A 25960-nucleotide genomic window follows, 5' to 3' on the forward strand; every position below is an offset into this window, starting at 1 on the left:
CAGCTAGTGATTGGGGTACAGGGAACAGAGTTCAGCTTCCTGAAGAAGTTGACTAGCCAAGTCCAGGTCCAGGGTCAATGCCCACCTATTTTAGATGGGCGTTGGGACAGGACTTGGCTTCCAGCAGAGGACTAAAATGCCTCCCCTAAAATTCCATAATGTGGAAGCTGAGCATATTCTTAAGTAGGTAGAGTAGTTCCCAGAGTCAAATGAAAAGCTTTACAGGAAGGTCAAGGGTGATCCAAGGCAGCTTGACTAATGGATAGTTACTTCAAGGTGCCACCGAATCAATCTTATCTGTGCTCAGCCTTTTCATGTGTCCAGAATGCAAATTGACTATGATTAGCTTAGCATGGGCCATGTGCCCACCTTTAAGTCAGAAAGAAGATTGGTATCTTGATGAACAGGTCCCTCAAGACTGCCTACAGTTGGGGAAGGAGAGTTTTCCAAAGAAAACCAAAGAACTGTTCAGAAGAAGCAGATGCTGAGCTGAAATTAGCAGTAGATGCCTACTGCATAGAGGCTCAATCAACACTTGGTACCTGGAAGGTATATTGATGCAATTGAAAATTTCATTTCCCCTCTGGCTATTGCAGTCGTGGTCTAGAAATTTGAGACATATTGCTGAGTGGTTTCTATTTAATTTCCGTCCTTTTAAAGGTGTTTGATTTCTTCAATGCCGTATTTGAAAATGTAATGTATAAGTCTTAACCTTTAAAGTACACAGTTCATTGTTTCCTGAGTGGTGGTTTCTTCCTTTTGTACCCTCTCTGTCTGAGCAGCTGCTGTCAGATTCACAACTGAACATTTGAAATCACTCTTCTGCTCCAACAACGCAGAACATGGGATTTCAGATCTCTTCCGTGGTTCCAGTACCTGCCTCTGCATTTCTAATTATATAAACAATATATGTATAGTAAGATACCATTAAAAACAAAATAAATAAAAGACAAACCTAAATTATTTAGCCAAAGATTGTTTTCTTCCAGAAACTTGAGCCAAAATAATTATTAGATGAGAACTTTTAATTATTCTTATTTTTCTCAGGGAACAAAATAAAAACACATAAACCTTTGGAAAGGACCCTGGGTAATGTTCGTAATTTCCTACTAAGTAGCACCTGCCTTTAATCACACCTAAGTTCTACAGTTGTGCCTCTAAAGTCTCTGGCTAGTTTTCCAGTCAATATTCTTTCATCAGATCCTATGATGTTGCAAGCATGACCGTTTGTCTAATGACCTCCTTCTAGCTCAAGAAACGTAAGCAATTAATGTGGTCTCTTTAATGTCTAATATTGGAAGCCATTGAGTAAAAGGAGATATAATTGGACTCTCCTGAATATATTTAGGAGATAATATAATATATATTCTGATTCCAATTACTGCCTTACTTATAACTGCGGTAAAGTTGAGTCTGCAAAAACTCAATGGTTCTATAACCATGTTACCAGGCAACAGAATGATTGTGTATCTTATTCTCTTCTCCCTCCTACTACCCACCTCTGTTTTTCTGTTGTATAACCCCCATACAGATGACAATTTGGAGGAAATATGTACTTATTTAATATTAATTTATAAAATTAGGTAAAATCCATTCTTTTGCTGTCTACTTATTGGTCGCAGCTTTAATTAAATATTATCCAAAAATTTAAAAAATAGTAATACTTGCATTAGTGTCCTTAAGACGTTTGTTTTTCCCATCTCAAGTATGTTGAAGGGGAGATTAACTTTATTATCTCTGGATATGGAGTAGGGTGACAGGAACGGTTTGAGTGACAAGTTTTGTGCTACATTGCTAGTATAATGTCATTTCATCCTCACAATAACTGTATTTTATGCGGAGGAGGCTGAGGCTCAGAACATAAAATTATGTTATTCCCAGTATTATGTAAAAGTGTCATCATCTAAATTTGAACACAGATCTGACTACAAAGCCTATTACTTTGCCCCACAGTCTGCCTGTCTGATTTCAGTAATAAACATAATAGCTAGAATTTTTGTTTGTGCATGAGGGGTCGGGTACTGTCCTGAGTGCTTTACACACATGCATTATCTCATTTAATCCCCACAAAAACCTGTAAAAGAAGGTGGACAGCTCACGTTAAATAATTTGTCTAAGGTAACCAGAGCTCATAACTGATGGACCTAAACAGTCTCTCTCACTCCGTGTTCTGTGCTCCCCGTCACGATTCTGTAATGTCGTCCTTGAGTGTACCTGGTGTTTTCAGTATTATTGATTAGCATGATATAACGAGAAAAGATGCACAATGTCTAAGGACAGGATTGTTTGACTGGAAAGAGAATTCTATTAAGTGGTTAATCATTGGTTGTACTTAAAATCCTAAGTTTCTTTCAAGTCTTGGGCTTTTGTTTGGAGTAGTGTCAGCCAGTGGGTATAGGTGGCATCATACAATGGTGGAATAATAGTGAGAGACATGGGGAACCTCTGTGGGTCAGACCAGCTTCATCTCCAAAGAGTATCATGTGTACATCCACTTCTTTTCATCTCTGTCACTGCAACCTCACCCAGGCCCTATCATCCTTTAACTGGATTGTGACAGTAGCCTCAAAATGATCTTCCTGCCTGAAACTTTTCAGCAGATTCCTACTGTGTAAAGAATATAAATTCAAATCTCTTTTAACCTGGCCCTGCCTCTTCTTGTTTGATGCTGTCCCTGTTCACTGTTACTGGTCCTCATGAACCAGGAAATGCCAGGCTTATTCTTGCCTCCAGGTCTCTGCTCCTGCTCTACCCTGGTTGGGTTTACACCAGAGAGAGGCCTTTCCTTATCACTCAGTGTAAAGCTGCAACAGCAGTAGTGATAACAGCAACGACAATGAGAACAGCTACTGTGTATGCTAGGCATTGTGCTCTGCATTTATTAGCTCATTGGGTCTTCAACAATCCCCCTTTGAAGTAGGTACTATCATCATCTCCATTATATGGATGATGAAGCCAAAGCACAGAGTTCTATTAATCACTTATTTTCTTCATCACGCTTACCATGATGTATAATTATCTTCCTCTCCTCTAGAAAACAAGTCACTGAGAGAAGGGACCTTATCTTATTTTCTGCAGCTTTTAAAAAAATGGCTGGCACTTAGTAGGCACTTACATTCAACTTATGTTGAAATGTGTTGAATGAATGATTGAACTAATGAACAATGGGTCTTACTGATTGGGTCATGATATTTGTGATGAGAAATGGGAATTTCAGAGATGATACTTCTGCTGTAATTGTATGAGAGAACTAAAAGCCTTTCACTTAAATAACAGTTGAGCATTTTTCTTCTCTGTTACATTAGACTGTGTGCATATAAGCACGTGACCATGAATCTGGGCAGAGGAAGAAAGGAAAACTATATGTCAACATACTCAGTAACCCTGTAGTCAATAGGTGGATGCCAGGTAGTTGCTGGCAACAGATTATAGTCACTACTTGTCTTCTTTTCAAATATGGAGATTTAGCCATGATCACAAAATACCATTTGATTTTGTGACTGAGTTCTGGCTGCAGATTATATAAGGCAGCTGTTGCTGTGAAACGTCTGCCTCAAGTAGGGAAACTTTTTAATTTAATTTTAAAAATTTCCCTGTTCTTATGAACAAATGAGATACTGGCTTTTGTCTTCCTGGTGCCCAGCGGATACTAATTGCACAGGACTTTGGAGCTGAAAAAGAATGTCAGATTATTAGCCTGGCTTCCTCATTTCACAAGGGAAGAGAATAATCCCCAGATAGTAAGTGGTTTGTGCAGCATCACATGAATGATCAGTGGAAGAACCAGAGCTCACCTGAGAACCACTATGTGGGTTTAATGATTGACCACTGTTAGGGGAAGATGGACAGTTGTTCACTTCAGGGCCACAATTAGGATGGTGACCCATCGGCATCTTGATTTTTATTATATAATGATATGTAATATATAATAAAATGAAGTTTATAAAATATATTTTAAATAAATAAAATATATATACAATGTATTATATAATAAAAGGACTCTTTATTTCCCTATAATTCTTCATCTTTCTGAAGTCTGGAAATAGCATTTGATAATTTTATAACTAAGAATGCAGAATTTGGCCTGGTAAAGTCTCTAGTTTGGTGTGTGCTTATTCTAAGTAATTTTGTCATTACAATACTAAGTAATTTTATTATGAATTAAAATAAACCACAATTCAGAAGGCAAAACTGCTTTTCCACTGGGGGAAATAATAGTCAAGTGGGATATTACAAACACTAAATATGGAATTTTCAATGTACCTGGAATTCTGAATTACTGAATCCTTGTCTATTCTATTTGGCTGAAATGAGGAAAAGCTTTCTTATTCATTTTAATAAAAAGGAGTCCAGAATAGTTTCTTTTGGGAGACTGGTTTGATTCTGGTGGGTTTTAAGATATTACAGATGTTGGAGAGTGCAACATTGAAAGAAGCTAAGGTGTTTCAGAAGCCACTGTTAAACCTTGTTCCTTTCTGTTCCTGAAAGTGGTGGGCATGTGAATGTCCCAAGATTTTCTCTATAGAACTTGTAGGTTGTTAAGAGTAATGATGCTGTTAGTGGATGTCAAATGCCTGACTGAGCACTGAGGACACTGGAGTGAATGCCTGAGTGATTCTTCTGGAGAATCCAAAATGTAGGGAAGGAGTGTGTATGTGGTATCACTACCATCATTAGTTTGTGTGTCTGTACTTGAGGACCATGTTGAGATGTCCCCAAAAATTTGCAAATGAGAGAAATGAACTTGCCTTCTTATTTCTTTGTAAGATCAAACATGATAGGAGCAGAGTCACCTGCAAGAGGGGCAGATTTGTTCCTCGACCTACACGGTTTGATGGTAATCCCACTGCAGATTAAATGTCAATTCAAATTAGGAGATGGTGATGGTCAGGAAAGGGATGAGTCAGAGAGTTAAACATTGGCAGCACTCTTGTCAGCTCTGTGGAGGGGAAGAGATATGTTGGCCAACAGATTTGAAATATCATGGCCCCAGTGCCAAAGTATTCCAAGAGACTTAGAAGATTTTGGTCCTATGGGTGCGTCTACCCCTGTCGTGGGATTGGGTGCATCAGGCTGTGCTAGCCCGATGCTTAGACTTATGTCATCCACCAGTGGTGTTGCTTCGATGCTCACCATTCAGTTTCACTTGGTCATTTGATCTTCTACGTAGGCCAACATGGGAGAACTGAATTGATTATGAGACTTCAATTACTCTAGTTCTTATGGCAATTATTTCTCATCATAAATTTACTAATTGTCATTTTGGATTTGTGCATCAATCTTACCGGCTTGGATAACGTGTGTCTGCTTCTAAGAGAGGAATCTATTCTTGATATTGCTAAATATGTTTTTGCTCATTTGTAAATTCATCAGACATTGAGTGCTTACTGTGAGCCAGAGGTCTAATATTTGGATAACTCTCAGTGTAACAGGGGAAGCAGGTGAATTGGCAATTTCAAGGTAAAGAATTACCACTCTGGACATTACTTGGGAGGCAGTGTGCCAGCTTCCCATTTCTATGAGGCTCAACATATGAATTTATCATTGTCTGCTGCTGTTGACTGTTTAAGTATAATAGATTGCATTTATTGTGTACTTGAATATTAGGCATTTTGTTAAGTACTTTGCATAAATACTTCCATTTAGTACCAACTATTCCATACAATATTTCTATTTTATGGACTAGAAAACTGAAGCCTAAAGAGAGTAACTACCTAACATCATGTTTTATTCTTGGCTTTGCCATTTACCAGGTAGTGTCTATTTGAGTATTCTTGATATGAGGTTTGAATGTATTCCACGATGGGCTTCGGAGTTCGCTGTGGACCATCTCAGTACTGACCCTGGATGGGTCACTGAGGGGCTCCCAGAAGCAGTCAGCCTAACCTCTTTGAGTCCATTTTCATGAATGCACAAGCATTGGGTGCCTTCTGTGTGCAATTATTGTGCTAGGAAGAGCTGTGGGAGATGCTGAAGAGAGTGATTAAGATGTGTTTCTTTGTCTCAGCAAACTTTATCTTTCACATAAATTAAGGACAAAGAAGGCTCCAAAGGCCTGACCTTCCAGGAAGACTCTGAAAACTGTTAGTAGATACACAGCCTCACTCTCTGCCACTGCATCTGTGAGGGGGTGGCACAAAAGCTGGCTAGGTCCTCAGCAGTCCTTAGGAGTAAAGTCAGGTGGATTAAGAGCTGCTAGTGAATTTTAATGACTTACCTGAACAAGCCCTCTAAATTATTAAACAAATCCTAAGGGACAGAGCTTCCCTCCTTAAAACAAAGGATAGACCATGTATGGGAAGGAATAGCAAATGTGCCTTCGAAGTTTTACCTTCTTTGAGGCAGAGTGGGGGGCGGGGTGGATTCTCCCTTTGATTACCTTTGCCACCACTATATATCAGTATCTCAGTGAAGGCATTGCCTTAATGTCAATGCAGAGCTCTTTATGTGGTCATCATAGCTGTTGAAGGTGGGCAGTTTGCAGAGGAAATTTTAAAAAGAAAACAAAGCATAAAAATAGTTTTCTCTACCCACATATCTTTGGATTGATATGTTACCCCTATGCCCAGACCTCACCTGCCTGTTTCTGCAATGCAAGGTAAGGGCTCATTGAAGATTCTAATTATAATAGTTGCAAACTCTCACATTCCACATTAGTAAGAATATCACTCTTTTTCCCAGATGCCTTCATGGACTATTGCTGAGGACCTCTGGGATAAGGTGCATTCATTCAGATATTCCTGAGGATCTCTGAGGTTGCTTTACTGCCTGCTAGGGGTAATTAGGGAATCAGTGGTAGCTGCAACCTCTGGTCTTCAGACATCCCAGGAGTGGACCTCAGGTACCTGTGGGGCTCTGTGTCGCTGCTGATGGAGGAACCTGTGTGGCTGAGTGGACTGGAGCCCCGAGGAGACAGAGCAGGGGAGACCACCTGCTCCCACTGGCTGAATGCCTCACTCCCTGCTTTCAGTGCAGATCTCTCTCCCTCCTCCAGTATCACACCTGCTCATCCCACTGCCTGAGCCCCAAGGATTCTGCTCCGTAAACTCAGCTTCACATGCATCATCTTTCCAAAGGTTTTCCCTAGTGCCTGAGGGAAGAAAACCTAAGGCGTCAGCAATATTCTATGCCTAGAACCACCCAGCCCCTTCACTGGCCCTACTCTTGAGAACACCAGTCTAGACTTTCTCCCTCGTTTTGGTGAGGTTTTTCTTTAGAGGTCCATTATTATCAGACCTTAGTTGGGTCCCTAATAGTCCATTAGGATTGTTCTAATTACTCTGATTCCCATTTAAGGGAAAGGATTGATTGTAATCCCTTTGTCCCGGGAGAGTCCTTTGCTCCATAAAAATATTTGGATACAAATTAATGTGTAAGGGGAAGATGTGATGTCGACCTCCACCAGGCAGCATTTGAGACCCCAATGTCAACGGGTATGTCAGGCGAGGAGTGACACCTAACCCCTCAGCTTAGAACATCCAGGACCCAGGCCCTCAAAAGCCCAGTTCCATAAAGTAACCACAACCTGAGGACATCAGTTCAGAGCAGAGTGGAGAGCTGGTTTTCCTGAGGCTCTCTGTCCAGTTGAGGTGCCAGCAACAGAACATTATGAACTTTGTGCTCCCATTAAGGAAAATCTAATAAAAGATTTTTAAGAATTTTTAGAATTAATATGCCTCTATTTGCTAATCCATGTCTTAGTCCATTTGGGCTGCTGTAACAAAATACCATAGACTGGGTGGCTTATAAACAACAGAAATTTATTCCTCACAATTCTAGGAAGTCCAAGATGAAGGCACGAGCGAGTTTGGTTTATGGTGAGGGCCCACTTCCTGGTTCATAAGCTGTCTTCTTGCTGTGCCCTTACATGATCTCCAGAGTAATATATAAATGTATAAAATTTGTAATGAAAGTATAAAATGTGACTCACCTTGTGCCTCCCCTACTTGGAAAGCTTTCCGTAGCTCGCTGCCAACCGGAGGATGTGATTCAGACTTCTGCACAAGCATGCGAGGTCCTCCAGGATCCAGCCTGGGTGCTTTCTCTGCTCCACACCTCACCTGTCTTTACCCAGCCCCTTGTCTGTGCATCAGCAGTATTGCTCTGTTCTCACTCCCCTGCACACACTGCACGGATCCTCACTGCCCCCGGTCCCTCACTGCCCCTGGTCCCTATGCTTACCTTTGTAGAAAGCCTAAATGATCTGGTTTCATATAACAACAAAACCCCACAGGCAAGGTTTCTTGTACAGTTTATTACCAGCACATGGCTGTCATTATGGTCTTTATCAATGGGTGGAGAAGCATTCTTTTGCACACAAAAAAATGGGCCAGTAACCACTCCTTTGTCATTTGGGATTTATTCGGGAAACATTTGAGTACCTGCTGTTTGTTGGTACTGGTGTTAGGCTATGGCTCCAGAGAGTTCCCATTCTGGTGGGAGAAGACCGACTGATAATAAGCAGGCAGTAACAAAACCTTGTGGTAAGTGTTTTGCTGGGGACTAGGGAGGTACAGAGGGGTGTGGCAACATAGAGACAGTTTAATGACTTTGGCATCATAGAATACTTTAGAAGAGACAAAGAGTTGGCAGTGGATAGGCAGAAAAGAAAAGAAAAAATGGGTATTTGAGATAGAGTACTGTTGGTGACCCTTTCTAGTAAAGAGATAAAGGACTGATTTAATCCAGTCTCATTTAATTGTCACTAGAAGGTAATATAAGCAGTTTAAAATTTTCTCTTCTTCTAGAACTTGTATGTATTTTTAAAAAGCGGTGTCAACATTGCAACAAGGTGTTCCCACTTGAAATTGCCTGAATTTATTGCATTGTTACCATGATTATGAGAGGACTTGAAAGATCTTAAGAAATTTAAAATTCATTGTGAACATACATTCTAATTCATGGAAAGATTAAGATGATCATAATGAATTAGACAATTGTGGTGGTTGCCTGTTTAAACCTAAATGTGTATCCTTTATCTGTCTTCATCCAAAAGGAAAAAACAAAACAAAAACAGAAAAGCATTAAATGTGTACTCTTGAATTTTTTAAATATTTGAAATTCCCTCTGTCTTGTTAGTCTTGTCTAAAACTGTAATGTAAACCAGTTTAAAATTTTTTGTTACTTTTGGACATATTGTTATGTAATGGAAGGAAATAAGTTAACATTTATGAGGAAAAGATGAGTAAAAGTTGAAGATTGATGTTACTGTTTTTGAAATGGGTCAATTTTTACATGAGTATTAAATGCTTCCTTTTAAATTTAGTAGAAATATTACATGTGGGATTTTTCGTTTTTTCTGTAACAGAAATGACACCAATAAAGGGCAGGCAAGTACCTTTTAACAGATTTTCGATTCTAGAGTAGTTACAAAATGTGTTTTTGGTCTAGATAATAAAATGAAACATTTCTTATTGAATAAGAAGACTTTCTTTCTTTAAGGTTATGAGAAGACCGATGATGTCTCAGAGAAGACTTCACTGGCTGACCAGGAGGAGATACGAACTATATTCATCAACCAGCCCCAGCTAACAAAATTTTGCAATAACCATGTCAGGTAGGAACTACCAAAGAATACTGTGGGACCAGCAGAACCCGATAGGCCCTCTCCCCCCGCCTGGTGGAAATGAAAGAATTGGCTGTTTGTCCATCTTCCAGCCAATAAGGAGATGTTAATAAGAATCTGGAAGCAGGAAGGAGCAGAAAAGATAAGCAGCCATACTCTACCAGTTCTAAATATAGTGTCTGAATAATGAAAGCTGCTCCTGGGTAAATGCCTTTGTCTTAAACCTGTTAATAGAATGATGAATTATTGTTATTGGTTAACAGGTTTTAACATTTTAGAAGAGGTCTTTGCAATTCTTCACTGAGAACTCCTTTTTGTTAAATAGTCTTTAAATTTTGGCTTTTGATAGCTGCAACATTTAGTACGATGTTGAGGAATGGAGGGCCGTGAGAATTACTTCACTGTTATATTTTCATTCCAACAATAATATAGAAAGGATCACTGTTAGAAGCACTGTTCACTAAGTCGCCTCTGGAACCGAGTGCACACGCCTCCTGCCAGCCTAGTGTTTCTCCAGTGGCAAAACTCCTAGATTTGAGAAATGCTCATTTAGAATTAATATTTACAACTTCAAATTCTGGACTAACTTTTCTCAGTTTGGTGAGTGTGGCCTGTGTCCCTTTAATCTCCTTTCTATTTAATTAACAAGAGGAAGATTGGATGTTTCCAAGACCTAAGTGGTGATATCTTACTGACTGCAGACATATCTGGTGTGTTTAGTGTGGAGTCAACCCAGTTCCTACAGGGGCCATGAAGAAAATTCAAACAGAACCCCAGAAAACTCCCCATTTCTCTGAAGTTATCCAGGGAAGGCATCTCTATTTAAAGTTTCTGGTCCTGCTCAAATTGCTGATTTTTTTTTTTTTGCAAGATTTTTATTTTCTATTAACATATGACACACTATCTTAACTAAAGTTGCTCTTCTTTGTAAGCTACTCCTGGTAATGATAAACAGGATGACTGGCCAAAGACAACAAGGGTATTATGCAGAAAATTAAACTCTTACTATGTATTTAACCAGGTCCTTTCACTTCTTTTCATTTAGGTTAATAACCATTAGCAGTATTCTCTCAATTTGAAATAGAGAGCAAATATTCATCTGATTTTTTCTATGGTGGTAATAGAATTTTGTAAACATGGATGCTAATTGTGGAATAAGTGTTTTATGCTACTTTTGATTTTTGTTTTCTAGCACTGCAAAATACAACATAATCACATTCCTTCCAAGATTTCTCTACTCTCAGTTCAGAAGAGCTGCTAATTCATTTTTTCTCTTTATTGCGCTGCTTCAGGTAAAGTCTTGTCGTAAAACCTTAGTTCAAAGTGAAATGTTCAGATATTAATAAATGTTTTTGTTAAGCCATGACCAACGTTCTAAAGCTTATCTAAAAGCAGAGAGGTGAGCTGGTTTGAATGGACATCTCTGGCTCCGGCTACAAGTAGCGTCAGAATTCTACTACAGTCATGCATCACTTAACTACGGGGATGCATTCTAAGAAATGTGTCGTTAGGCAGTTTCATCCTTGTACAAACATCACAGAGCTCACTTACACAAACCTAGATAGTGCAGCCTCCTATACACCTAGGCTATATACTACTAATCTTATGGGACCACAGTCCTGTGTGTGATCCATTGTTGACTGAGATGTCGTTACGCGGTGCATGACTGTACCTCTTCAAGCCTTTTGATTCAATTGTATGAGCTTATTTTAAACATTCTGTAAATTTTATGTGGCAAGGACTATTCATTTTGGGTGCTAAAGGGGGATGGGACTTATTCTTAAAATATTAACTTATTTTGGTAACAGTAAAGCTGTCAGTTCTGAACCTTAGAATACAAGAATTACCATTTTAAATCTTATTTCTCTTTGTATGAGTTAGTTATAATCAGAAAAAGATGTTTCATTGTATTAAAAAATAGCGTACATTCATTGTAAAAAGAATTAGAAAATAGAACAAAGCATAAAGAAAAAAGCTTGAAACTCTTATTATTTCACCACCCAGACGCAACTACTCTCTTGAAATTTGAGTATATATTCTTCTGGTCTTTTTTTTTTTTCCTCCCAAGCATTGTTTATTGATTTAGTTTATAAAATGGGGATCATAGAGTACGTATGTTTTATAATCTGCTTTATCCGTATAATAATGTGCAAATATTTTCCCAAGTGATTCATTGTATTTCTGAAATATCATTTTCAATGGTTGTATGGTATATGTGGATATGCTATAATTTGTTTAACCAATCATCCTTTGTAGGGGTTAGTCTTACACACAACTGCTTGCAGTCAAGCTAATTCATATGCTCTTCCAGCTGCCTATTAGCAAATAGGCAAATTGCCCCACCCAGTGTTAGTCGGCCCAGATAGTAAAATCAGTGGGGCACATTTTAGGAGATGCTAATACTTTGTTGTTTTTAAACCTATCGTAAACTTTCTAGTTCTCACTGGATTTCTCTTCCTTTTTTTTTTAATTCAAATAGCAAATACCTGATGTATCACCAACAGGTCGCTACACCACACTGGTTCCTCTCTTATTTATTTTAGCTGTGGCAGCTATCAAAGAGATAATAGAAGATATTGTAAGTATTTAATTTTTTCATTATAAAAGAGACTTTTATTTTTATAACATATTTTAAAATATTAGTTTAAGTTATTTAATTCTTGGCAGAGGCTGTAAAAATGCCTATCAACTTAAAAGTGTAAAGAATATGCTTCCATCCTGGAATTAATGCATGTTGATTTCTGTAGAATTAATGTCACAGAATGCTTTTTACAGTGTTCTCTTATGTTTGGAGTTTATTAATGAAAGAAGTTAATTTGAATGTAATAATTAGTTGGAGAGAAAACTATATTTGAACATTTTTACATTTTCAATTTGAACGTTATTTTAAGTTAAACACAGTAACCTCCAAATTATCTAAATGTAAAGGGGTTTTTTTTTTTTGGTAGTTTTTTATTTTAAAATTTATATACCATAGTTTTCACCTTATTAAATACTTTTGATTCCTTTTCATCTTATTTTAGTAGTTCTAAGTTTCCTTTTATCTTAATTTATTAAAAGAAAGTAACAGCAAACTTGCTACTTTTATTATTCTTTAGTAGCAAAGAAAACAGGAAGTCAGTTTGCCCTTTATAAAATAAGTTCCCTGAAATAAATTCAGGCTTTTTCTCCCTAATATTTTAGCATTTTTTTAAACTACCTTAGTTGAGGAAACCAATAATTTTTTTCTAGGTCCTTTAAATACTTTGCCTGTCTGAAATGACCTTCTTCAAGCCTTAGGCAAGTCAGATGGTCAGGCAAGGAAAGGCTGAGACATTCTTTAGAAAGCTCCAGTTTAAAGTTGCATAAACATTAACATTATTTCTGTAGAGATTCAAACTGAGATCTCATTAAAAACACATGAGCCCATGGCATCACCAGACCCATTAGAAATGGGTCAACTGACCTTTTAGATTATCAGACTCAAAAGCATCCAAGTGTCTAAGCGTACAAACAGAAGTTGTGTGTGTGTGTGTGTTTGAATCATAGTCCTCTTGATTGGAAATGACATACTTGACGGGGACCACTAGCTGAAAATGCATAGGGCTCTCTTCTCACCTGTATTGCTCCATACAGACTTACTATCATTTGAACTGTACCTGGATTTGGCAGTCCATAATGATTGGTCTTGGGGCCGGTCCTGTGGGGCAGCAGTTAAGTGTGCATGTTCTGCTATGGCAGCCCAGGGTTCGCCGGTTCGGATCCCGGGTGTGGACATGGCACCACTTGGCAAGCCGTGCTGTGGTAGGTGTCCCACATAGAAAGGAGAGGAAGATGGGCATGGATGTTAGCTCAGGGCCAGTCTTCCTCAGCAAAAAGAGGAGGATTGGCAGCAGTTAGCTCAGGGCTAATCTTCCTAAAAAAAATTTTTTTAAATAAAGATTGGTCTTTACTCCAATTTTGTCTCTTTCTTGGCCTTATGTACTCCCTTTTTTTTCTTTGTTTAACCTAATTTTCATTGAGCATCTGTTATTTACTAGAAATTACGCTATTGTTGCAAATGTTTTTCTCCTTTAGTTCTGTCAATAACTTTGAAAGTTGATATTACCTCATTTTAAAGATAAGGAAGCTGAGGCTTGGAGAGGTCATGTAACTTGTCTAAGAAATCACTGGAATCAGAATTCTATCCCATCCAGTGCTCTTCCTCTGTATCATTGTGACGAGTCACCAACAATAGTATTAATAACATTTTTTGAGCCTTTAGGTTCCATGTACTTGCTCTATGTCCTTTACATTTATTAAATCTTATAACAAACTTCTAAAGGATTATTGATATTACCCCCATTTTATAGATGAGGGATAAGAGGCACAGAGAGGTAAGGTAACTCTCCCAAGGTCACACAGTTAATAACTGTGGCTGTCAGAATTCAAACAAGGCAGTTTGGCTCCAGAGCCCTGCTTTATAATCACTGCTCTAAACTACTTCTCCTATGTTTTTTTAACTTCTTTTCCCTAGCAAAACTATAAGCTCTCTAGCTGTGGTTTCTAGTACCCCCTCTCTGAAGATACATTGATAAATAAAATGGTATTCAAGAATTCTTTTCTTTTTTAGCAAAACTTTTATTGGCATGATGGAATAATTGGATGCTATTAGAAAGCAGTTAAGCACTTCCTAAAGAATGTAATAATAGTATTTTGGGGTAATAATAGTATCATGTGAAGTAGTTTTCCAATTAAATCAGTGTTAAGAAATTGATTAGGGGCTGGCCTGGTGGCATAGTGGTTAAGTGTGTATGCTCTGCTTCGGTGGTCCAAGGTTCATGAGTTTGGATCCTGGGTGTGTACCTACACACCTCTAGTCAAGCCACACTGTGGTGGCATCCCACATACAAAATAGAGGAAGATGGGCACAGATGTTAGCTCAGCGACAATCTTCCTCATAAAAAAAAAAGGAAAAGAAAAATTGTCTGTAAGAATGGTTTAACAAGAAGTTTATATCACTGTATAAAGTTTGAAAGTTTGAAATGTTACTCCCTAGAAAAGGAAAAAAATCAAAAATTGTTTAGCTAGTTGGACAAAGAGTATCTTTATCAATAATTATAATGAATACATATATTCGTTCATTCATGCAACAAAAATATATGAAGCAGGAGCTGGCCCCGTGGCTGAGTGGTTAGGTTCGCGTGCTCTGCTGCAGGCGGCCCAGTGTTTCGTTGGTTCAAATCCTGGGCGCGGACATGGCACCGCTCATCAAACCATGCTGGGGCGGCGTCCCACATGCCACAACTAGAAGGACCCACAATGAAGAATATACAACTATGTACCGGGGGGCTTTGGGGAGAAAAAGGAAAAAAATAAATTCTTTAAAGAAAAAAAATGAAGCAGTTCTTAGATACCAGGCATTCATTAGGATGTGTATTAGAGTATGTTAAACTTTTGCTACGATAATAATCACGTCCCAAATGTCTGTGGCTTAGAGATAAGTTTATTTTTCACATACTGAAAGGCACTGCAGGCTTTTTTCTGGGAGGAGGGAGGATAGGAGACACCGTTGTTTGTGTAGTCACTCAGGGATGCAGCTGAGTCAAGGCTCTGCTGTATGTAATGTTCGTAGTCACTAAACCAGAGAAGGAGAAAGAATGATGGTCTCGTTTCTTCATTCTGGTCCAGCAATTGCCCATATCACATCTGCTTACACCCCAATATTAGAACTAGTGACGTGACAAAAGGGAGATGTAATCTCCATGTCCGTGGAAATAGAGGAGAAGCAGATGTTGGTGAGGAGCAATGTCTGTCACTCTCACTTCAGTGAATAAAACAGAGCTTACATTCTAGTAAGCCATCCTGTATGTTCTATTAAACATTTTTTAAAATTTTACAATAAAACGGTAAGAATTACCTTAGGATGAGATACCTAAGACTTACCCACTCAGTGCATTTTAATTCATGATGCTTTAGACAGCTTAACATAATATGAGTTCCTATTTTTATGTGTAACTAACAAATAATAAATATACTTACTTGAAACTACTGTAAAATTGATGGAGAACGCTTTGTTTTGTTTTTTTAAAAAGGTGCATCTTGTCAAATGCCAGTTCTTATGGTAAGAGTCAGGGTTCTTTGTTCAGTTGATAATGTTCACCACTAAAAACACGCCTTCTTTGCTATACACTTGTTAACTTAAACACTGATAAACTTTATTCATTATAAAACGAATCCTTTTAAAGTCTACAGTGTTCAGAGACCAAATACTGGGAATATGCTAGTGAGAAAAAGTAGCCATGATGGAGCTTGCAGTCCAGTAGAGGGGACAGATATTAAGCAACCACACGAGCTATTTATGAGAATTAAGTGATGCACTGAAGTCCTTAGAACAATGCCTAGTGTATAGTAAGTGATGAGTAAATGTTAACTGTATTCTCATCATCCAAAGATCCTTGTAACTAAAATATAGAAAATGGATCAGAAGGAAAAGAGAGAGGACTTGCGTGGACTCCTTAGAGGAATATTGTAGTAGTTGATATGAAAAAATGAACTTAGACTAAGTGGTATTGTAGAGATAAACAAATATGGAAAAAATGAATTCAATGTATATTCAGGAGTAAAGTTGATGAGACTGACACCATCCAACATGCTACATACCTTACTTATTTTGTTCATATTCTGTCTCCAACCACTGGAATGTAAGCTCCAGGAGAGCAAGAGTTTTTGTCTCTTGTTCATTGTGTATCCTTAGCAATAGTAATAGGGCCTGGCACTTAGTGTTTAGTAAACATTTATTGAATTGAAGAAATGGATTGCGTGAGAGGGAGAAGATGATGTAAGGATGACTATCAGATTCTTAGTTTGTGCTAGTGGATGGTATATGTTTCCATGTCTGAAAGAAGGACCAAGTCTTGGGAGTTAAAGTCATAGGTTGCCTTTTAGATGTAGTTTGAGATGCCTTTGAGACTACCAGAGGGAGACGTCAAGGAGGCAACCAGATATAACTGTCTGTAGCTCAGATGAGAGTCTTGGCTGGTATATATTTGTATGTTGGTTGTAATTGAAACTGCAGGTATGAATGAGTTGAGCTAGGAAGAGGGCGTAGAGTCAGAAGCGAAGTGGGCCAGGGAGTAAGCCTTGAGGAATTCCATCACTGAATAACAAGTGAGGAGACAAAGAAGAAGGAGCCAAGATAGAGGTGGAATTCGTGGGCAAGGATGTGATAAGAAATGCCTAGGGAGGATGAGTTCCCAGAAGGAGGGAGTGGTCAACATTGCATACTTAAGTGTCCTAAAGTTCATGGCACTATTTATACAGTCTAGTTTACTGGTACACTGCCAATTAAATATTGATAATATTAAATAATTCACTAGCTCTCAGTGATATTAAATGAATTCTGATTACAGGACAGTAGGGGTATTTGAACTCAGAGAGTAACTATATTAATTTTTTCTGAACTATTAGTTTCTGAAGGAATAATGATCTCCTTAGGATTCACAGATGCTTTTTGTAGTCATAGCGTTAGAACCTGCCTAACTGGGTAGATCCTTAGGTATATTCAACACAATTGTTTCTTGACAAGTAACCTAATTTATTCTGCGGTAGGAAGGCTGAGGAAAGAGATGCTCCTGTACAAGAATTCTCTGTAAATGGAAAGTAATGTTCAGGATCTCCTTAGGTTTCACTAAGATTAAATTTCCTGTTTGAAGTGGAATGTTTCATTAATTAGCTTTTATTTGTCTCCTTCAGTTAGAAGTCTGTTATAAATGTGTACTGTTTTGGAAATATTTGCACCTACTTCCAATATCTAATTTTACCTTGGACCATTATTTTGGACTAAAATTTATTTTGGTTTACTTTTCGTTTTCTTAAGATATTTATTCACAAAAATGAGAATGTATTTTAGAGTTTTCTCAAATAGAAAATATTCTTCACTGATGCTACAAATTTTTTTTTTAAGATTTTTTAAAATTTTTTTCCTTTTTCTCCCCAAAGCCCCCTGGTACATAGTTGTATATTCTTAGTTGTAGGTCCTTCTAGTTGTGGCATGTGGGATGCCGCTTCAGCATGGCTTGATGAGTGGTGCCATGTCCGTGCCCAGGATTCGAACCGACGAAATACTGGGCCGCCTACAGCGGAGCACATGAACTTAACCACTCGGCCACGGGGATGGCCCCCTGATGCTACAAATTTAACAGAACTTTAAAAATTCATTTAAGAATATTTGCTGGCAAATCATGTTCGTACTTTTGGAAGCAATAATTTCCTGTTAAAAGTCTACATTCTTACACTTCTTTTAGCGAGTGTTTTCTTCTGAGAAAGAATTGTAGTGTGTTCCTGCCTATGGATGTGGCAAGCATTGTTTTCAGCCAGCCTTCCACAGAGGCATGTTGAACGCTCTGTGTGCATTCTGTGCAGCTCAGTGGTTGATTGTTGGAGGGACTGGGTCCACACTGCCAGCTATTATTCTGCTCCTCCTGAGTATTGCTGTGTCTTGGAGGAGTGCTAATCCGCAAGTCCAGGCTTTTCTCTTGGAGAGTGTTTTCATATGTGCACTGTAATTCTAAAAGCCATGTATCTTCTCAAATGAAAAACTTAGGAACTCATTTGTTTTAAGTTGGTTCCAACCCACCTTATAGTCAGGTATGTGCAGCTAAATCTGACCTTGGGCTTTATGTGATAGATTCTTTGAGCACAGAGTTAGTTTTACTCAACATTTTTCTTCAGCGTCAGTGGAGCCTAATATGTTGTCCTTGATGTTCAGACAGAAACCATGGAAAACCTCTCATGGAACCATAGAGAAGAGATAGTTTCCCTGGGGCACTCAAATTCTCACCTTTCCTCTGACCTTTGGTTTCTTTTTCTTACTGCTATAAAACCTTGGTTTATGTAACTCTTCAAACTCACCCACCTACACTTAGACTAAACCACCTTTTTACCACTTAATTTTTATTGGTGCTTTTGGGAAGAAAGAGAATAGGATCGTGTGATTTAGTGGCTTGTGATTTTGGGGGAGGGCAACTGCTGAGGAGCAGTAGATAGAAGAGACTTTATGTAGATGATAGATGTATTTGCTTCTAGTCATTGACAGACAGCACAGCATTAAATTATAGAGGATGTATTAAGCTTAATTAGGTAATGAATTTCCCAAGTTGGAATATTTCCATATCATTATTAAATGGTAGTTATTATAGATAATTCTCTTGGGTGATCATCTTTTTTAAGTGAGTTATTTAAGCAAAAGACTAAATCAGCCTTTCAGCTCAAACTTTTCTAGTACATTAAAATTTTAATCTTACCTATATGTTAGTGTAAAATCCTTCTGAGGACCACACACTTGTGCTCCCAGAAGAGAGAGACTGTATAAAGATAATGTGGATTGCTTTCAATTTCAAAATTCCTGAGTACCTGCTGAGCCCTTCCATCACCCCACTCCTGGCATACTTAGAATGTTGATTATGGGTGTGAAGGGATAAAAGTCTTAAGAAAAGTTAAAAGAAATCTCTTTTGTTATAGGTGCTGTTTTGTTTTATTAATCTCATTCACTTTTTCAAACTTTTTGTTTTGCTTTTAAACTTTAGAAACGACATAAAGCTGATAATGCAGTGAACAGGAAACAGACACAAGGTAGGAATTTCACATTTTATTTCTCTTATCTGTCAAATACACTTATAATAATATGTACAAATCACTTCAATTAAATGTAATTCAATTGGGAATTCTGTGTATCTCTTAAGTTTTTTTCCAGGGTAAATTCTTGGTTTGTAGCATTTATTAGCATGACACTTAAATTCACATTAGAGTGATTGTAATATTTTTGAAAGGTAGCATTTTTAATATATATAAGTGCCTATAACAATGTGCTCTCAAGTACTGTCCATAAAATTTGCAGTTGTTTTGACAGCATCAAATGCTGCAAAACGTCTTTATTTTGTTTGTGATCTATAGATGTTATTCTAGAAAATGTTTATGGAGAATCAGATGTGATGTTGCTTGGGTAAAAGGCATACTGGAAGCACTTTGAGTTATGCTGTGCATGCAGGTGATAGTTACTCCAGAAATAAATAAAATTGTTAAAACCAAGCAAGCTTCTGGAAAGTACACGGCATTTTGCCATGGCTATTTTGTTGTGGGTTTCATTTTGACACAGCCAAAACCAAAATGACCTTCAACATGAGAAAATAGATCATCATGTGCTCAGATTTTTGAAAAATACCCAGCAACATGTGAAAGAGACTTCTTATCCCATCCCTGAGCTCTCCCCTTCTGAGAATCTCATCTCTCTCTGAAGTTCCCTGGTGTGAGGAGGATCAGCCATGTCTGCCAAAATTAGCTGGTAATTAAAAATAGTAGTTTTATATTGCTGTGATTCTTATGGGATGCTCTCAAAATGCTCTGCTTCTCACCATCTTCCATCAAAGGGATTATCTGTTGATTTTTGATACACTGAAAAAGGTATATTTATTAAAGTATCACCTGATAAATTAATAGAATATTTACTGGGATTATATTATTTATTATGGGACATATGAAAAAGTATAATTTGGGAACCATATAAAAGCAAAAGGTAAGAAATGATTTTGTGTGGAAAATGAAGGGTTTGTATTACATGATCTCAATGTCTCCCTAGATTTTTGTGGAAAATAATGGTTCCTACGTCAAATGCTATATGAATTCAAAAGAAGGAGAGAAAATTCTGGGGTAACTGGAGCTAGATCTTGAATTTAAGAAACCTTTGGATGAGCAAAGGCACCTAGGGCAGACATTACGTGTGGGTTGAGTGAGAAAGGGGGAAAGGAAGTTATCCTGAACAGAGATGAAGATGATGTTGAATTGCTTTGATGAACCATTACGAGAGTACCAGATGGAGAAAGGAGATTCATATCAAAGGGAAGCAAACACATAATTTAAAAGGTAGGCCAGAGTCAAATTTTACAAGACCTTGAATGGCAGGCCAAGGAGATTCCAACTTTTCTTGTGTATACTGAGTAGCTGTTGAAGGTTTACGAGCCAAAAGAGACAGGATGAACATGCAGGTTAAAGATGGAGAGCTAAATGAAATAGAGTAGGGGCTGTTAGAATACTGGCACAAAGCTACTCCAGGAGTTTAGGTGGGAAAGGACAACCGTAGGAATTGAAAGAGAAAAAACCCAGATGTTTCTGGTACTGTTATTTTTGGCGATACGCAGTTTTTGCATTTCTTGGCATGTTGCTCAGAATATTCAATAACAGCTTTTGAACCAAGAATATGTAACTGTTTTTCTAATACATAATGTTTCTTGTAGCAGAAGACTCCTATCTTCAGAGACTAGCAGTTATTTTCAATCCTTGGCCCAAGAAGTCAACGTTGTACAGTTAAGAATAGCCGTCATAGCTATGATGATTTTAGATTACCACACCTTATACTGATGGCTTCTCTGATTTTCCAGGAATTTACCTGCTTCCAGAAATACTCCCTTTTGTCTACTATTCAGAGAAAATATTCCTTCTTGGTTATCATTCTTGGGTCATCAGTTCATCGTAGATTGGCAGGATTCGCTCTATGGCTGAAAATGAAGAACAGGCGAGTGAGAGGGAAGGCTTCTATATAAAACTTGTGTCAAAAGGAAAGTATTAGGACTTACCAGCTATAAAAGCCATTTTAAATCAGCAGAATACTTGGGAATCCCATATCCAAGAAATTATGGCTTTTAGTTTGATACTTGAAATTCTTTTCTAAGACAACAGTATCTCTTTTTTTCTTTGCCTGGTTTGAGTATGGGTCATTTTCTTGGTTTTGCGGTTGATAGGAGATAACAGAAGTGTTTGAGTAGGACACTTTTTGCTGTCAGATAACTCAAATTCCTAAAAGTGAAAGCCATCTGTTGTCATTAGACAAGAATGAGATTCAATTTGCTTTCCTGCGTTGAGGCAGGAATGGATGTAGGAGTAGGAAGGGGGGGTATTTGTGTCAGATAATTAATTTTTGACAGACATTTGAAGTATTTAACTTAAATTTTTACTTTCTAAATGTTTACCAAGACCATGTAATATGTAAGAGGACACCTTTCCCTCAGATTTAAATATTAATCCTTCTGTATTCTTAGAGAAATGAATATTTTCTCTCCTTATTTTGCACTGAGGCACTAGAGTGATTTTTTTGTCTGTCATTCCCTGGCAACTTCAGAAATATAAATCCATATTTTTATTTACAACGTTTTCAGCCATTTAACTGTAGACTAGTGCCTGTCTCATGCCTCAATTTCACCCACTAATGAACTCAATCAGAGATTAAATTATGAATTTTGGACCTAACTCAGGACTTCATAAACTTTACATTTTGAGCCTATCATCAACACTTTTGGATACAAGCCATTTCTTGTCCTGGAGATGTATAAGTTGTTAGGTTGATGGTTCGGTGAGCTGGCAAATGCAAATTTGTGTATTATTCTCTGAGGGCCTAGTTGTCCAGGGAGGGCAGAGTAAATTGATGCTCAGAAGTTCAGAGAGAATGAATCTCGATGAGTTCTGTGGTCCACTCCTCCAAGTGAATTGTGACTGCTTCTCTTTGCTCCTGTATTTCTCTTGTGTGATGGTTATGTGTACTAGATGGGAACACTTCAGAGGGCAGGTCTGCGCTCTTACTCATCTCTGAGGTCTCCATGGCTCCTAGCCGGGGGCCTGTCCTTAGCAGGTGCTCTGTATGTGCATGGCAAATGAATGATGAATGAACCACTCTCCATATAGATACTTGAGTACAGATAATGAAGGAAAAGGAGACTAGAAATGAAAGGAGCCTTCCTGAAAATTTATTATCTGGGGTGTGAGCAAGATGAAAAGCAATATTTTCATAACAGTGTCCCCAACCGTTTTTGCAGACATTGATAAAATATTAAAGTGGTGGAAGTCTTGCCACCTCTTTACCTTCTCTGTCAAAGTCATCGTAGCATTGCTTTACCCTGCTTTGCCCCCTGTGAACACAGTACTGTGTCCGCTTATCACTTCCGTTACGCAAGGCCCCAGAGCACCGCCATATTCAGAATGCCCTGATTTTCCTCGCGTCTAGATATACCTTCATTTTCTCTGTTTCTGACCCCAATATTTAAACTCACAATGCTTGACATAACTTCCTCCAGGTGTCTACACACACACTGGAGGCAGTCTCTCATTATTTTCCCTAAAATGGGTGGTTTTGCCAAATTTAGCTCTGCAGGAAGTTGTAAATTATAAATTTGTAATTGTCATTATAATATGTAAATTGAAGCCAATCCCCATGTGAATTTATTGTGGTGGGTAAGCTAGTTCTCTTTTAAATTGTAAAAATATGCTTTCATGTGTTTGTGAAATGCTCTTATGGCCAGCATGCCAATGTTTCAAGTGGAATGACAGTTTCACATAAAATCACAATACTGAGGCCTGGGAAAGGATGGGGTTCAGGTGTAGATGAAGAAGGATATTTGAGAAAGTTAAAAATACCTCCTAATAGAATAGATTTGCTTTTTAAAAATCTCAGGTTTGGATATATTCCCTGAATGGTGGTGTGTACACATTTCAGGTGAGAATGTATGGAGATACCTGTGGCATCAGGCAGCCCACTGATCCCCTGATTTGATGCTGTATTTGAATGAGGGTCACCATTACTACAGTTAGATTGTTTAATACCTTGTTTTATCATATAGTAGGCAGTAGATTAGAATAAGTCTTTGTTTAATAAAGCAACTTTGTGGGGCCGGCCGGCCCTGTGGCCAAATGGTGAAGTTCATGTGCTGTGCTTCAGCAGCCCGGGGTTTGCCACTTTGCATCCTGGGCATGGACCTAGCACTGCTCATCAAGCCATGGTGTGGCAGCATCCCACATGGAGGAACTAGAATGACTTGCAACAAGGATATACAATTAGGTACTTGGGCTTTGGGGAGGGAAAAAAAAAAGAGGAAGATTGGCGACAAAATATTAGCTCAGGGCCAATCTTCCTCACCAAAAAAAGCATTAAAAAAAAGTATATTCTAAATAAATAAATAATGCAATTTTACTTTGTTTTACTTTAGGAAAGGACAACATGAAATTCTTTTAGACAAGGCACATAGCTAAAAATAATAGATCTTGTGTCCACCTATGTCTTCTTTCCCTGGAGCTACATCAGCCTTTGCTGAAAGAGAATTGAGTTGATAGTGATTGATAGGCACTAACAAGGCCTCTTCCTTGCAGGGCACATAGTTGCTTATCTCCCACTGGAAACCATTTCACCTTTAAAGTCCTTTGTGAAAAAGGAGTTGAGTTGGTGAGAGTTGAATATATTTTAGGTTGTTAAGCCTGAAATGACCTACTAACAGGGCTGAGTCCATCTGGTTCATTTCATTTCAGTGCTGTACGAAGGAGACTTGGTATTATGCTAAGAAACTTAAAATAGCGCCACTTTCCTGGCTTATTGAAAAAGCCGGTGTGCTGCCTTTTTGTCTTCCTGGAGGTATCCCCACATCTGATCCATTCAGTGGGACAGAACATATGCTCTGCCACCATGTACATCAACTTACCTGTAAATAGTTCTTAGAACGTACTGTTTCCATGATCTTAAAAATTGAGCACATATATGGCCTAAATATTTTCAGACACCTGTAAGATTGTAAGTATTTTCAAATTATCACAAAGATTTTAGGGTTATATAAATTGAACTGGTTAGATATTTTCAACAGCAGCTCTGGATGGAGAGGAGGCATTTGTTTGTGGGGAAATACAACCCCGGATTGTCTTTCATTTGCCTATAAATAAAAGCTGCACACCCAGGAGCAAAACCCACTGAGGAAATTCAGGGACATAAAGTGAGAGAGGAAAAACAGGTGTGACTCAAAGTTAGAACATTTATTTCACTTCAGTAAGTCTTAACGTCTCCCTTGTGTGAGACCCAGTGCAGAAAACGCAGAAAGAAATGAGTCTTCATTCTTGCCCTGCAGGAAATTAGAGTCTGGTGGGGAAGATTAGATGCCCACTGATATTATAATACAAGACAGAAGAACTAATAAGGGCTAAATGAGAGAGGGGGGGATTCAGAAATTCATTTGCAAGGTTCATGAAGGACAAGTGGCCTTGCAGTAAGCAGAGTTATCAGAGTGGTAGCAGTGAGTGATCCAGGAAGAAGGGGGAAGCGTGAGATATATTCTGGGAATAGCAAAGAGTCTGTTTTGGCTAGAGCATTAGGATGCCTGTCAGGATGGAAAGGCAACTTAGGGTCGTATTTTGGAGGCTTTTGAAAACCAGGATGTAGGACTTGGAGAGAATTTCTGAAGAGGATGGCTAGGTTCCCGGTTGTAATTTTAAAAGAAGAATTTGACAGCTGCATGAGGAGGGGGTGAGGTGAGGCACAGAGAGATTGACTTTTGATGAATTAGGGAGGAGGACTAGGGTGATGACGATGAGGAGGCAGAGGAAAATACACAGTGGGTAGATTCACCTGGACTTGGCAAAGGAGAGGAAACCCTATCAAACACCAAATGCTGCTAAATTAAAAGAGGGCCAGGGCTGCAACACCCACTCAGTCAGCATTGAAGAAGTCACAGTTCTTAACTGGAGTTCCAGGTCTAGACTGGAGAGCTGCTGTGGAGCTGTGAGAACTGAAGCCCAACTGCAAGGAATGGTGGAGTGATTGATTGGCGGGGGAGATTTTTCTTTCAAGTAAAGGAAAGAGCAAGTGAGTCATGCCTCTGTGAGCAGGACTGAAGGAAAACATTTTGAGAAAAGGGGATTGCCGATGCTTGTGCTCTGATCACGTCCTCTCACCTGCATTGTTTTTTATGTCACTGGTTCTCACCCCTGGATTTTCTGTAGGCCTCGCATGGGGCCCCAGATTTCATTCTTAAGAAATCCTCAGTGATACTGATGCTGCTGGTGAGGATCATTGTTAAAAGTTTTATAAGTGAGTTGATACAAGTAGTATCAACTAATTGAAAATCTACATACAAAATATGGACAGTGGAATTTGTGAAGTTCCCTTTATCCTTTGTGTCAGTGGACTCCAAGCAGGTCATTGTTTGACTTGACCTTTATAGGCAACTTCGTGCAGGAGACTTGTGCAACGTCACTTTGTGCCAAGAGGTTTTTGCCTTAAAATTGTCTTTGGAAGTAAAGATCTACATAGTGAATGAATTGATGCTTTAATGTGGGTATGTTGGTTTTCCTTCTTTGCCCAGTTCAAAACCATAGTCTCAGCTGCCATCTTATCTTTCTCGATGTGCTGAAGTTCCTCTTCAGTGTTTACTCTCAGATAGGAAGTGGAGCATACTACCTTCTCTGTGGTTTCTCTGTCCTCTGTGACATCGGTAGTGCCCATTGTCCTTTTGGATAACTTGCCTCTTGTTACCCACTTCAAGAAGTGGGTTGATTGCCTAGAAATGGCACCCCATTGACTTTTTCGGTAATGACCCCAGTGGTGGACCATTTTGATTGCAGTGGTGAGAGCTT

General features: G+C 38.5%; 1 protein-coding gene across 8 annotated transcripts in view; it reads left to right on the forward strand.

The window, feature by feature from the left end:
- ATP8A1 (ATPase phospholipid transporting 8A1) overlaps window positions 1-25960 on the forward strand; it is a 221092-nt gene that overhangs the window by 19065 nt on the left and 176067 nt on the right. For all 8 annotated transcript variants that reach the window (XM_023638157.2, XM_070263872.1, XM_070263876.1 and 5 more), the window contains exons 2-5: window positions 9442-9556; window positions 10758-10857; window positions 12045-12143; window positions 19111-19156. In XM_023638157.2, the coding sequence (XP_023493925.2) occupies window positions 9442-9556; window positions 10758-10857; window positions 12045-12143; window positions 19111-19156 (360 nt within the window). The remainder of the gene's footprint in view (window positions 1-9441; window positions 9557-10757; window positions 10858-12044; window positions 12144-19110; window positions 19157-25960) is intronic.

Source organism: Equus caballus, chromosome 3 (assembly GCF_041296265.1).
Source record: "Equus caballus isolate H_3958 breed thoroughbred chromosome 3, TB-T2T, whole genome shotgun sequence".
Lineage (NCBI taxonomy): Eukaryota > Metazoa > Chordata > Mammalia > Perissodactyla > Equidae > Equus > Equus caballus.